Below are 14,123 nucleotides of genomic sequence, written 5' to 3' on the forward strand. Positions count from 1 at the left end.
TGATTTACGATTAAATGCTTTCCTGAAGTTCTCCTTTTAAACAATATTAATCTCAAATTATTTGTTACGTTAATGAAGGGTAGACTCGCTGAATCTTAAAACACGAGCATATAACTTGAACATTGGAATAAACCTTTCATATTAATTTCCTCGGCTAGTCAGTTCACTTTAAAGCAAAAGATCTTTAGTTATTAATTACAGTTGCGGCCCACACACGCGCGAGAGTATTTTTTCTTACCTCCGTTAACCATTGTATTGTAGTCGGAGTCCTGGCTCTGGGTCTCGGCTATGGTACTGAAAATAAGAATCTTAAAGCTACGTATTTCTGCAACTTCGTGCGGCTGTGGAGAAAAATTGTCATGTTAATAGCGGGCGAGTTTTCCGCTTCCGCTAATTTTTCATAAGTTAATATCGCCACGTAATGGCGTCGTTGGCTGCATCGGCCGCTGCGATTGTTGAACTGTAAATTACTTGAATGCAGGTTAATTCAAGGACGGCATGAAATCGAGATCACCTCTTACAAATTAAAAGTGCACAATAATATTAAATCAATATATATATATATATATATAATCTGCTTAACTCATACAAATATGCTTACATTTGCCAGCACTCGCAAGATGTCCGTCTATACACAATCAAGACAAGAGAAGAAGTGAAGTCGACTAAAAAAATTAACAAAAAGCGTATCTTGTCACCTCTTTAGATCATTTTGTCATAAATTATTTCTTTGTATTCGAAACTTAGACAGAGAAATTATTGTTTTACAGGTCCATGATAAAAATATATTATTCAATTTTTAAATGTCTCTTCTTTATAAATACTGTTTTTTAAGTCTTTTCGTAATATAGCACTGGGGACGCTATATTGGCGGTAAATTGAGTTCATGGTTCAGAGTAGTTTCAGGGGTAAGACAAGGCTACAACCTGTCTCCACTGTTGTTCATATTATTTATGGATCATATGTTGAAAACAATAGACTGGCTGGGTGAGATTAAGGTATGTGAACACAAAATAAGCAGTCTTGCATATGCGGATGACTTAGTTGTGATGGCAGATTTGATTGAAAGTTTGCAAAGTAATATTTCAGAGCTAGATCAGAAATGTAAGGACTATGGTATGAAGATTAGCATTTCCAAATCGAAAGTAATGTCAGTGGGAAAGAAATATAAACGGATTGAGTGCCAAATAGGAGGGAAAAAGTTAGAACAGGTGGACGGTTTCAAGTACTTAGAATGCATATTCTCACAGGATGGCAACATAGTGAAAGAACTGGAAGCGAGGTGTAGCAAAGCTAATGCAGTGAGCGCTCAGCTACGATCTACTCTTTTCTGCAAGAAGGAAGTCAGTACCAAGACTAAGTTATCTGTGCACCGTTCAATCTTTCGACCAACTTTGTTGTATGGGAGCGAAAGCTGGGTGGATTCAGGTTACCTTATCAACAAGGTTGAGGTTACGGATATGAAAGTAGCTAGGATGATTGCAGGTACTAGTAGATGGGAACAATGGCAGGAGGGTGTCCACAATGAGGAAATCAAAGAAAAACTGGGAATGAACTCTATAGATGTAGCAGTCACGGCGAACAGGCTTAGATGGTGGGGTCATGTTACACACATGGGAGAAGCAAGGTTACCCAAGAGACTCATGGGTTCAGCAGTAGAGGGTAGGAGGAGTCGGGGCAGACCAAGGAGAAGGTACCTGGATTCGGTGAAGAATGATTTTGAGGTAATAGGCTTAACGTCAGAAGAGGCACCAATGTTAGCACTGAATAGGGGATCATGGAGGAATTTTATAAGGGGGACTATGCTCCAGACTGAACACTGAAAGGCATAATCAGTTTTAAAAGATGATGATGATGATGATGATGATGATAAACGTGGTTTTGTAGTCCACGTACGAGCGAGAGGACACAGCATCTCCGATGTAGCGATGAAGTGGGGGTTTTCCCGTACGACCATTTCACGAGTATACTGTGAATATCAGGAATCCGGTAAAACATCAAACCTCCGACATCGCTGCGGCCGGAAAATGATCCTGCAAGAACGGGACCAATGACGACTGAAGAGAACCGTTCAATGTGATAGAAGTGCAACCCTTCCGCAAATTGCTACAGATTTCAATGTTGGACCATCAAAAAGTGTCTGCGTGCGAACCATTCAACGAAAGTTCATCGATATGGGCTTTCAGAGCCGAAGGCCGACTCGTGTACCCTTCATGGCTGCACGACGCAGAGCTTTACGCCTCGCCTGGGGCAATAAACACCGACATTGGACTGTTGATGACTGGAAACATGTCGCTAGGTCGAACGAGTCTCGTTTCTAATTGTATCGGGCGGATGGCCGTGTACGAGTATGGAGACAATCTCGTGAATCCATGGACCCTGCATGTCAGCAGGGGACTGTTCAAGCTGGCAGAGGCTCTCTAATGGTATGGGGCGTGTGCAGTTGGAGTGATTGGGGCCCCTGATACTTCTAGATACGACTCTGACAGGTGACACGTACATAAGCATCCTGTCTGGTCACTTGCATCCATTCCTGTCCACTGTGCATTCCGACGGACTTGCGCAATTCCAGCAGGACAATGTGACACCCCATACGCCCAGAACTGCTACAGAGTGGCTCCAGGAATACTCTTCTGAGTGCTGGCCAGCAAACTCCCCAGACATGAATATTATTGAGCCTATCTGGGATGCTTTGCAACGTGCTGTTCGGAAGAGATCTCCACCCCCTCGTACTCTTACGGATTCATGGTGTCAGTTCCCTCCAGCACTACTTCACACATTAGTCGAGTCCATGCCACGTCGTGCTGCGGCACTTCTGCGTGCTCGCGGGGGCCCTACACGATATTTAGGCAGGTGTACCAGTTTCTTTCGCTCTTCAGTCTATATGGAGGCCAAACTGGAAAAATGCGAACAACAAAAAAAATGGCTCTGAGCGCTATGGGACTTAACATCTATGGTCATCAGTCCCCTAGAACTTAGAACAAACCTAACTAACCTAAGGACATCACACAACACCCAGTCATCCCGAGGCAGAGAAAATCCCTGACCCCGCCGGGAATCGAACCCGGGAACCCGGGCGTGGGAAGCGAGAACGCTACCGCACGACCACGAGCTGCGGACTGCGAACAACAGAATTGCGAAATGTCAAGCCGATAATACTCGCCCTCACACGCTCGATACATAATGCCTGTACTGAAAATATTTTGGGCTGCATCAGTATTGTTCGTCAGTATTTCCAGTATTAACAATGCAGTTCCAGTCCTCACAGGCCCATTATATTGCTGTATTGCCAGTAGTACTGAACGTGCCAGGGCGCCGTTACTACTGTGTGACATTTCCATGTCCCCGGCGGAGTACAATGCGAGTAATTCGCTCACTCTACCAGAATTTCTACGGCGGATCGTCCATGGCGTACAAGTTGAGTAACTTATGAAACATCCCCTTAGAAAAATTTATAAATGACAGTGTTGGAAAACCTCTACGTTATTTGATTTTCAAACAGCTGAGCAAAACTGAACGTACTCAGACATTTCTCTCTTTACTTATTCTGATCAACACTAAACTGACACACAATATTTTTTTTTTAGCGCAACGCAATCTGACTTTCAATAATAGCTACAAAAGAATGGCCCTGACTAACAATAACCTATACCTTTCATGAATCACTTACCTCACAAAAATCTTTGTTACTCAAACTACTGCAATATAGCGAGCGCCAATACTGCCAGCTAAATAAAAGATTGTAACTACTGAAGGGACTAACTACTGATAGGCATAGTCAGCCAATCAAAGATTTTGATGAAGAACAAACTAGGTATTTACCTTAATAGTGTTCAAAAGTCATAATATATGTATCAAGTTCATGACATCCAGTCTTACAAATTTCCTTTTTCTGACGGACACACGTCCAGATCGTCTGCTCTCAAAACTCTGCCATCTCTGTCCCTACATCCACCACTGCTGGCGGCTCACCTCCAACTGCGCAACGCTACGCGCTGTTCACATCCAACTGCCCAACACTACAATAGTGAATATTCCAACAATTGCAACCAGCCACAGACTGCACACAGCACAGTCAGTGATTTTCATACAGAGCGCTACGTGGCGTTACCAACATAAAAACCTTAACAGCCTACTTACACTTACTGAATCGGCCTGCTTAGAAGTCACTCAGTTATTTGGTAGGGATGACTCGAATAAGAACGACTGGGAACTGAAGAGTGGTATCCTGGGGAAAAGTGCGCTCGTGAAGTTTTCCCATTTCCAAGACCAGTATCGCCTATTGTGGGGGGCGGGAGTGGCAAAAGCACTTACAAGGGAACCTCCCCATCGCACCCCCCTCAGATTTACTTATAATTTGGCACAGTGGATAGGCCTTGAGAAACTGAACACAGATCAATCGAGAAAACAGGAAGAAGTTGTGTGGAACTGTGAAAAAATAAGCAAAATATACAAACTGAGTAGTTCATGGGAAGATAGGCGACATCAAGGACACTGGGAACGCAGGAGCGCCGTGGTCTCGTGGTAACGTGAGCAGCTGCTGAACGGAAGGTCCTTGGTTGTAATCTTCCATCGAGTGAAAAGTTTAATTTTTTATTTTCAGTTTATGTGACCAACTCTTATGTTTTCATCACTTTTTTGGGAGTGATTATCACATCCACAAGAAAACCTCAATCGGGCAAGGTAGAAGAATATTTTTACCCATTCGCCAAGTGTACAAGTTAGGTGGGTCGACGACATATTCCTGTCATGTGACGCACATGCCGTCACCAGTGTCGTATAGAATATATCAGACGTGTTTTCCTGTGGAGGAATCGGTTGACCTATGACCTTGCGATCAAATGTTTTCGGTTCCCATTGGAGAGGCACATCCTTTCGTCTACTAATCGCACGGTTTTGCGGTGCGGTCGCAAAACACAGACACTAAACTTATTACAGTGAACAGAGACGTCAATGAACGAACGGACAGATAATAACTATGCAAAAAAAAGAAAGTAAAATTTTCACTCGAGGGAAGACTTGAACCAAGGACCTCTCGTTCTGCAGCTGCTCACGCTACCACGGCGCTCTCGAGCCCAGATCGTCCATGATGTTGCTTATGTGGCCCATGGACTACTCAGTTTGTATAAGTAAAATTTTCACTCGAGGGAAGACTTGAACCAAGGACCTCTCGTTCTGCAGCTGCTCACGCTACCACGGGACCACGGCGCTCTCGAGCGCAGATCGTCCATGATGTTGCTTATGTGGCCCATGGACTACTCAGTTTGTATATTTTGCTTATTTTTTCACAGTTCCACACAACTTCTTCCTGTTTTCTCAATTGATCTGTGTTCAGTTTATCAAGGCCTATCCACTGTGCCAACTTATAACTAAAACTGAGCGGGGTGCGATGGGGAGGTTCCCTTGTTAGTATGATAGCCGCGGGCGCTTGTAGTACGATTAGGCCACGATGTGACACACACACACACAGACACACACACACACAGTAAACTTTACACAGACGAGGAAGAGCGTGCTCGCGGAAGGTCGTCGGCAGACAGGCTGTTATTGGCTGAGCATACACGTGCTTAGTGCGCAGCCTCCCACCACACAAAGTGAGCGCAGACGTAATAAGTGTTCACGGAACAGCGGAGCACGCGCATTCCACGAAATCGCTGAAGACGGGAGATGGCAGCTATTCTTAGAAACGGTGCGTGCGTCACCTGCAAGTTGTAGTCCTTGCACGCTTACAGTGACAGCGGTCTGAACGTCAGTCTGCAGAATGAGCTGCGCGGAAGAGACACTGACTGTAGGTGTGAAGTGAGCGCTAATTGACCGATCTCCCGCGCTAGCGACACCATTGGTCAGGTGCTTTCCGACCCAACACTTCCTGCGCATGCGCATGCGACCCTGAGGCATACCGGCACACACAGATAACTTTAACTGATACACTGGCCGACTGAAGCAGCGGTGTGCAATACCAAATTACACGCGTTCAGTTGCTGACGGCGTGTTAGCTTCGCTTGGACTCAGTCGGAAAGACCTGAAAAATGAAGGTAAGAATAGGTCTCATTTGCTACGCTCTACTTGCAGCTTCTTGCGGACGGAATATACGCACTATAACGTTTCTATTCCGTGTAGGAACTGCTTCCCACATGCGTTTCATTATTTTTCCACAGCTTTCCAAATATTGGGTTATCGTTCTCTTCCACGTCATAGAACTTCATCGTCTGGATTCAAATACAGCATGTCCTTTTCAACGATAATATTCCAGTGTGATAGCAGAACAACTCTTACGTGTTCTGTGTTTACATTGGGCACATTGAGGGAACGCTTGTATCCAGAAACAAATACAGGCCTGTTGTTTATTGAAGCTAGCAATTTCATTTTCGAAGTATCATGACTAGGTTGCTTTTATAGATTCATAATGTGCTTATTCGAGTTAAGTGTGTTCTCTACTTTCTAACAATACCACCACTTGCAAAGTAGGGTAGAAATCAGATTAATAATGTTGCTCACGCAGCATATGTTTGCTTTATCGGGCAACAACAAAGTTATTGACTGTGGACGGTATCGTCAGAATGGAAATAATGAAGTCACTGTAAAAAAGTCATTAATTTTGGCACTTATCTTGAATGGATTCCCACATTGATTTCGTCGAAGTTGTTAAGGCTCATTTTGTTGATTCTAGAGTGATTCCACTTTGACTGCTAGAAGGTCCAGATCTGTATTTTAGCAATATTTGAAGACCTAACAAATGCGTTTTTCAGGAAATTCTCAATGATCAAACAATCCCAGATCAGAACAATGGTATGGTAGAAATAATTTTTAACTTGGTGTTCACGATCCACATTTTTATTAGACTTCTTGTAAATTCACATATACTTCTTCTTAATTGTCACATCATCAAGAAAACAGTTTTGTATCAATCTTCATATATTTAATTTCCACTTTAACCAAACACAAGACTTGACTGTTCTTTTACAAAGCGAAAAAACAACTTAACTTCTGCAAAGTGAAACAAAGACTGCTCTGTGCGCATTCGCGCCAAAACGGTTACAAGTAAGTCAAAGATTATGACAGTCTCAGAGAAATGAATACACACAAGAATCATATCACTGTAATATATCGATATATCGGAGTACCTATACATTAATAAAACCAAATGTGAATATTGTCACAAAAATATGTCTGTTACTTCGCAGAAAAGTAGTACGATGTTACTGGTATCCAGAACTGGGGTTGGAGTGCCGTAGTGGTCGCGTAAATAAAGAACCATTACAACTTGAAGTTGCAAACAGTTTGTTCAAAATGTTTAAATCGGTAAACAGAATTGTAGTCCAAGTCTAAGAGAAGGATGCAAAACTTTAATTGTATTTGTGTCTTCTATGACAGAAGTAAACTCAGCCTTGCATATTATCCGTTCCCGCGTTCTGCCAGAAGATAATTTCGTAGTATAACAGGCAGTTAGCGGTAGAGTCTTCGTGATCTGATGCGTTACAGGTGAGGCAATGTGGTGGGGGATCCCCCTGAATCTCTCCCTACTTGTTTAGGTACATTCTCGTGTTGGAAAATTGTGTGCTTGACGTTCACCTGAGAAAAGAAACTTGTGTTCCTCTTCCAGCGAATGGAGCAACGCACAAGTAACAGCGTAACTTTTGAAAATGCGTCTGAAAAACAAATAGCAATGTGGCTACAACAATATTCTGTTAAGACACTGAAAAGAAAATGCTGCATGTTAGCAGTGAAGACATAGAAGCAGTTCACTACTTTATGTGTTTAGGGTGGTTGAAGACAAGAAACAAGACGGATACGAAAGGAAGTAAACAGAAGACTAAATATGGTCTGCACTGCTTTTCGTAAACAAAACAGTGTTTCCAAAACCAAAGTCGCGATATGTGGCAAAGGCAGAGGGTACAGTGGGTCTGTAATTCCAGTTTTGTCTTTTGACTATGAATCATTGAGTTTTTATACGAGAACCGCATGAAAATGGACAGATTCGTGTTGGTAATCACAGGCAGTAAAGAGAATAACAAATAAACTGCATTAGTGTACAGTGGAAGCCTGCAATAAAAATGAAACGGTTTTAGGTGGGACAGCACATGTAGCCAGGCGGGTTTATGATGGACGGCCTGAAGTAGTTCTCTCGTGCGTTCCACGAGATACGGGAAGGTCGCCACGTTACTGATGACGACCACCTTATGAACAGTATTTTGATGACATTACTAAACATGCAGTATGTGAATAGTTGGACAGTCTCAAGCGGGTTATTGTTGAACAGTGGGTGTCAGGTAAATGACAATTAATGTCCTCACTTATTACCTGCTGCCATTTCATTTCTGTTCCTTCTAGGACTTCATACAATCATTTCACCTTTTCCCTAGACCAAGTATGATCATTACACCTTTTCCCTAGACATGCGTTTGTTATTCTTACCGATAAGTGGGACCCTTTTTAATGGGTATTCTCGTCATGGACTGCTGGTTTGTTTCTATTGTATGTTTTTGCTGCGGCATTCAGTGAAAGAATTATTTGCATAAAAATGAGAGTGATTTCAAATAATATTTATTTACTTAAAAACGTATAATTAAGGCAATAGTTTCCAAAGTAACTTAAATTTAAAATAAAAGGATCAGGCTGTTAAACATAAATTTCAATTTCAATGAGGTGAGTGGTACTGGTTCACATTTTTGCAGATACGAGACACTTAATATTAGGCTGTATCGATGAAAGTTGACTTCTGATGGCACGTTCGCTAAACGTCTGATGAAATATTTATTGTTTGTTGAGACGTAATCTCAGAATCTTGTTTCGCACATATACATGGTGACAATTACTTAATTATACGAAAAAAGGGAAATTATTTACAAACTGCGGCGTGCACACACTTAATTCAACATGTAAACGTCACTACAGATATTCGCATTTACGTTATGACATGTTCGATACGCCTGCCATCATTGGCGATGATGTGACGCAGACAAATAACGAAATTGTACATGACCCACTTAAGTGTCGCCGGCCGGAGTGACCGAGCGGTTCTAGGCGCTGCAGTCTGGAACCGCGCGACCGCTACGGTCGCAGGTTCGAATCCTGCCTCGGGTATGGATGTGTGTGATGTGCTTAGGTTAGTTAGGTTTAAGTAGTTCTAAGTTCTAGGGGACTTATGACCACAGCAGTTGAGTCCCATAGTGCTCAGAGCCATTTGAACCATTTTTTCGTTCAGAAATTATGACTATTTTATTTCGTATATTGAATAACTGTCACCGTGTATGTAGTGGCGACGTGGCATTTTACAGTCCTTTGAACTGCGCGGGAATTCCGCTGAGGTATACATTTAAATACACAATTGTTAAGGCTTTAGTAGCCACTTGTTGACAAACTTCCTGTTGGCTTGTATCTCGGGTTCTTCGGCCGACGTCTTTTTGACCGTTTCTCTGACGTTTCGCCAGCACGAGTGGCTGGCACCGTCAGAGCTTCACCCTCCACTGCCTGCGGTGGACTGGAGTCGACCTCGCGGCCCTTCAAGGGCCTGGCACAACGACATTTGTGGTAAGGTCTTATGGGACCAAACTGCTAAGGCCATCGGACCCTAAGGCTACACACTACTTAATCTAAATTAAACTCACTCACGCTATGGACAACACACACACCCATGCACATGCCCGAGGGAGGACTCGAACCTCCGACGGGGGGAGCCGCGTGATCCGTGACAAGGCGCCCAAGACCGCGAGGCTACCCCGCGCGGCTTAAATCCACAGTTCATTTTATGTTTAATCTGCTGTTCGCCTGGGAAATGGTGATTAAAAGCTTCAAAAAACGCCTCTCTTATTTTTAACTCCTTACTCTTCTGAAAAGTCCTTAATCGTTCGTAAGCAATCAAGTCCATTGGAACGCATACAAATCGTCCATATATCTGTCATTTTCCCTGCAGTGAGGACGAAAAGTCCTTTCACCCATCCTATACACAGCACTCACCTGCGATTTTTTTTCCAATCGCGTGCGAGTTTCCGCTGGGCAAGAGATTCGCGATAAATGTAAGCTAAGTAAGGGGCCAGTACCGAAGAGTACTCTCTGTGAAAGTAAGTGACATTGCATCCGGACCTGTGGACTTGTTTCTTTTCAACTCTTTCACTTGTTTCTCTACGGCAGGGATGCCTGTTACTATTTCCTCCACGAGGGAGTCTGCACTATTGGTCAAATGGCGGTATGCTGACGATCCTCCAGCGAGAACGATTCCTTAAACGCGAAATTCAGATGTTCAGTATGACGGTGGAAGTTGTTGTATGTCTCGCGCATCGATCATTTTATAGCCGTACGAATTTCTAGTATCTTTTGCCTGTCTGCATTCCCGCGTTATTTTTTCAACCGAGAGTGCTTCCTCAGCGTTTTCTGAATTTTGTTATTAACCGCGGTGGGTATTCTTCGTCCTGGATCCATTCACTCGGCACAAACTTCTCCAGGGAGCGATTTACAATCTGTTTAAACTTTGCCAATAATTCCTCCACGTCCATCATACTGGAACATACCCTCTGCCAGGCACCTAACTATGAATTGGAGGGTACTCGTGTAGATGTAGCTGCAAGTATCAATTCATTTTCTAAGTGGGATGTTAAAAACTGCTTATCTGCTCTTTCCAACAAAAATAGTCTCCTAGCCTTCTTGAATTTATTGATTTTAGTAATCGTCGTTGTTATGATCACATCATGACCACTAATCCCTTTCTCCACATTGACACTGTCGATAAGGCCAGGCCTGTTCATAGGTAAAAGGTCTAAAACATGTCTGTCGCGTGTGGTTGTCAACGTAAATGTTCAAGAAAATTTTGGAAAATTTGTTCAAATGTGCTCCACAAGCCTGTCCGTGCCACTTGTAATGAATCAGTAGACTTTCCAGTCTGTACTCGGTAGGTTAAAGTCGCCTCCAACTGATACTCCACGATCAAAGTGCTTCCGACAAAGCGAGCGTAGATTTTCTCGGACTGATTCTACAACTGCTGAGGCGGAATCGGGTGACCGGTAAAAACATCCGGTAGTTAACTTGAGCTGACTGAGGCCTGTTACTCGCATCCGGATAGCTACACAGTCACACTCAGTTTCGACCTCGGTAGACGCAATAATTTTTCGATTGCAATGGACACTTTTCTGTTCTTTCGCGAGCTGTATGTCGGTTGTTGCTTCTTCCTCTCTCGCTGTGGACCATGTGCCAATGTTAGGTCTTGATTTCACGTTGTTTTCTCTTCCTTTCCACATCTTACTACTTTGTGATTTTACTGTGTTTCCTTTTTGATTTCCTCGATATATTTATTTCTGTATTTCTGTTCTCCGTACGTTGAAATACTTCCATCAGTAATACTTTTATTGCAAAACTCTCTCTCTGTTGTTTCTTCTTCCGTTACGACGTTTCTTTCTTAATATTGCTGGACTATTTGAATCCATTTCCTTGTTAATTTCTCTTGCCAAAAGTTTTGAAAAAATATGTCAGTGTGAAATTCAAATCATATAATTTACAGTACAGTTTCTGTTGACGATTGTAAAGTTCTCTCGAGTCCGTCTTGGGAAGTCCAGACATCTGCATTACGGTTGAGTGACTTACTTAGCTTTTCTTTCCAATTTTATTGGTGGAAAATGACCGAACCAACTTAACACGGCTACAGGATGTCAGTGAGTGACTATTCCGCGTTCACTAGGCCACGTTCCTTGTCATTCCATATGCTGCTTTTTACGGATCTCACTTCTCTAGAATTTCATTTTCCCGGATTGTAGTTCGCTGGTGTCTCTGCTAGTTCGAGTCCTGTTTCTGTGTGTGCTAATTAGTAGAAGAAAATGTGCAGATTACTTGTTCGGCGCTGAAAGGAACCATTCTTAATTCTTATCCTGCAAACTGAGCTGCATTTTGTCTCCACTAGGGGTCTCGTGTAGCAACCAGCTGCCTGTTTTTATTGTCCTAAAAAGACACTGCCCAAGAGGCGTTCTTGTTGCAACTTTCCTCAGACCTAAGGCGTTATTTGTTATATCAGCATTGGTGTTCTGTCGACTGGATGGATTCTCGTTATGTAAATAGTATGACTGCATCATCTGTGTGATTCAGTTCCCACTGTAGGTAAGTTTCATTGTAGCTAAATCGATAAGTTTTAGACTCAGGGTTGGTGCTGAGACGCTAACTGTTCTTTACTTCGTACCAACTACAGTAACGATGAAGAGGGGCAGTTAAGCGTTGTCTTGTTGTGTGTATCTTTTTGTCAGTCACCTATGCGGATATGACTTCAGCTATATTTGTAAACTGAGGTGACCAGAGTCATAGAGTACGTCCTGTCATCGATCTGACGTCCTCTTCCCCGACATAGTGCAGCAACTGGATGTGGAATGGTCTCTGCAAGCCCTTCCAAGTCCCCAGCACAAATAATGAGCCATGGAACCTCTGTAGCCATCCAAGTTGCGAAAGGGTTGCCGGTGCAGCTTGTTGTGCACCAACTGACCTGTCGATTGTGTCCTACGTCGGCCAGTCTGAGTGGCCAAATCACTTGCTCGAATTTTCCAGAACGTTCTTCAAACCGATCGCGAATAACTGTGGCGCGATGCCATTGGGCATTGTCATGCATGAAAATTGCTCTGGTGTTTGGGAATATGAAGTCCACGAATGGGTGCAAATTTTCTCCGAGTAGCTGACCATAATCATTTCCAGTCAATGATCGGTTCAGTCGGGCCAGAGGACCAAGTCCATTCGACGTAAACACACAGCCCACACCATTACGGTGCCACCACCAGCTTGATCAGGGTCTTGTTCACAACTAGGATCCGTGGCTTTGTGGTCTCTGCGCAGACTCGAACCCTACCGTCAGCTCTTACCAGCTGAAATCGGGACTGATCTGACCAGGCCACAGTTTTCCAGTCATCTAGAGTCGAACTGATACGGTCACAAGGCCAGGGAATGTGCTGCAGGCGATGTGGTGCTGTTAGCAAAGGGACTCGCGTCGGTCGTCTGCTGCCGTAGTCCATTGACGCCATATTTCACGCTGTGTTGCTTGTCTGTTAGCACTGACAACTCCAAGCAAACGCCACTGCTCTCGGTCGTTAAGTGAAGGCCGTCGGCCGCTGAGTTGTCTGTGGTGAGAGGTAACGCCTGAAATGTGTTCTCTGCACACTCTTGACATTGTGGATCTTGGAATATCTGATTTGCTAACGATTTTCGAAATGGATTGTCCCATGTGTCTAGCTCCAACCACCACTCCACGTTCGAAATCTGTAATTGCGAACGTGCGGCCACAGTCACGTCAGAAACCTTTCAACTCAAATCACCTGGGTGGAAATGATACCTGCGTCAATGCACTGGCATTTTATACTTTGCGTCCGCGACACTACCGCCATCTCTACACGTGGATAGCGCTCTCCCCAGTGTACGTCATTTTGGGTCCATTTGCTGCCAGTTCGGCTTCAGCACCAGCACCTGTTTCCCGTGACTCAGTGTGATGGGATGAAGGTTAGCATTCTTCGACGTGAAACGGTGTGGAATCCCTTACGGTAATCTAGGAAGGCGCTGTGTGACTGTTAAGCTGCACGCGTTGTTTGTTACAAGCCACGTCATGAATACGCCGGTTTGTAGGAGCTGACGGACGACGCGCAGTCCCAGCAGATGGTCGCCCGTCTACGTCATCGAGGCCGATGATTGGTACTGAGTAGACTTCTTCTGGCGAAGAATGCCTTCTTTGCCTTTCCTAGTCTGCTTTTTATGTCGCGCTTGCCTTGTCCATCACGCGTTATTTTGCTTCCAAGATAGCAGAATTCCTAAAAAATGGTTCAAATGGCTCTGAGCACTATGGGACTCAACTGCTGTGGTCATTAGTCCCCTAGAACTTAGAACTACTTAAACCTAACTAACCTAAGGACATCACACACATCCATGCCCGAGGCAGGATTCGAACCTGCGACCGTAGCACAGAATTCCTACTAGAATGAAATTTTCGCTCTACAGCGGAGTGTGCGCTGATATGAAACTTCCTGGCAGATTAAAACTGTGTGCCGTATCGAGACTCGAACTCGGGACCTTTGCCTTTCCGGCACACAGTTTTAATCTGCCAGGAAGTTTCATATCAGCGCACACTCCGCTGCAGAATGAAAATCTCATTCTAGAAACATCCCCCAGTC

The 14,123-nt window shown here is 43.8% G+C and overlaps 1 protein-coding gene across 1 annotated transcript in view; it reads left to right on the plus strand.

Annotated features, from left to right (window-relative positions):
• Window positions 1-5,809: 5,809 nt before the first annotated feature.
• The window catches only part of LOC126202990 (UDP-glucosyltransferase 2-like), a 114,547-nt gene continuing 106,233 nt past the window's right edge, over window positions 5,810-14,123 (plus strand). The window contains exon 1 of the mRNA XM_049937188.1: window positions 5,810-6,035. Within this exon, the coding sequence (XP_049793145.1) occupies window positions 6,030-6,035 (6 nt within the window). The 5' untranslated portion in view covers window positions 5,810-6,029. The remainder of the gene's footprint in view (window positions 6,036-14,123) is intronic.

This window comes from Schistocerca nitens, chromosome 9 (genome assembly GCF_023898315.1).
Source record: "Schistocerca nitens isolate TAMUIC-IGC-003100 chromosome 9, iqSchNite1.1, whole genome shotgun sequence".
Classification (NCBI taxonomy): Eukaryota; Metazoa; Arthropoda; class Insecta; order Orthoptera; family Acrididae; genus Schistocerca; species Schistocerca nitens.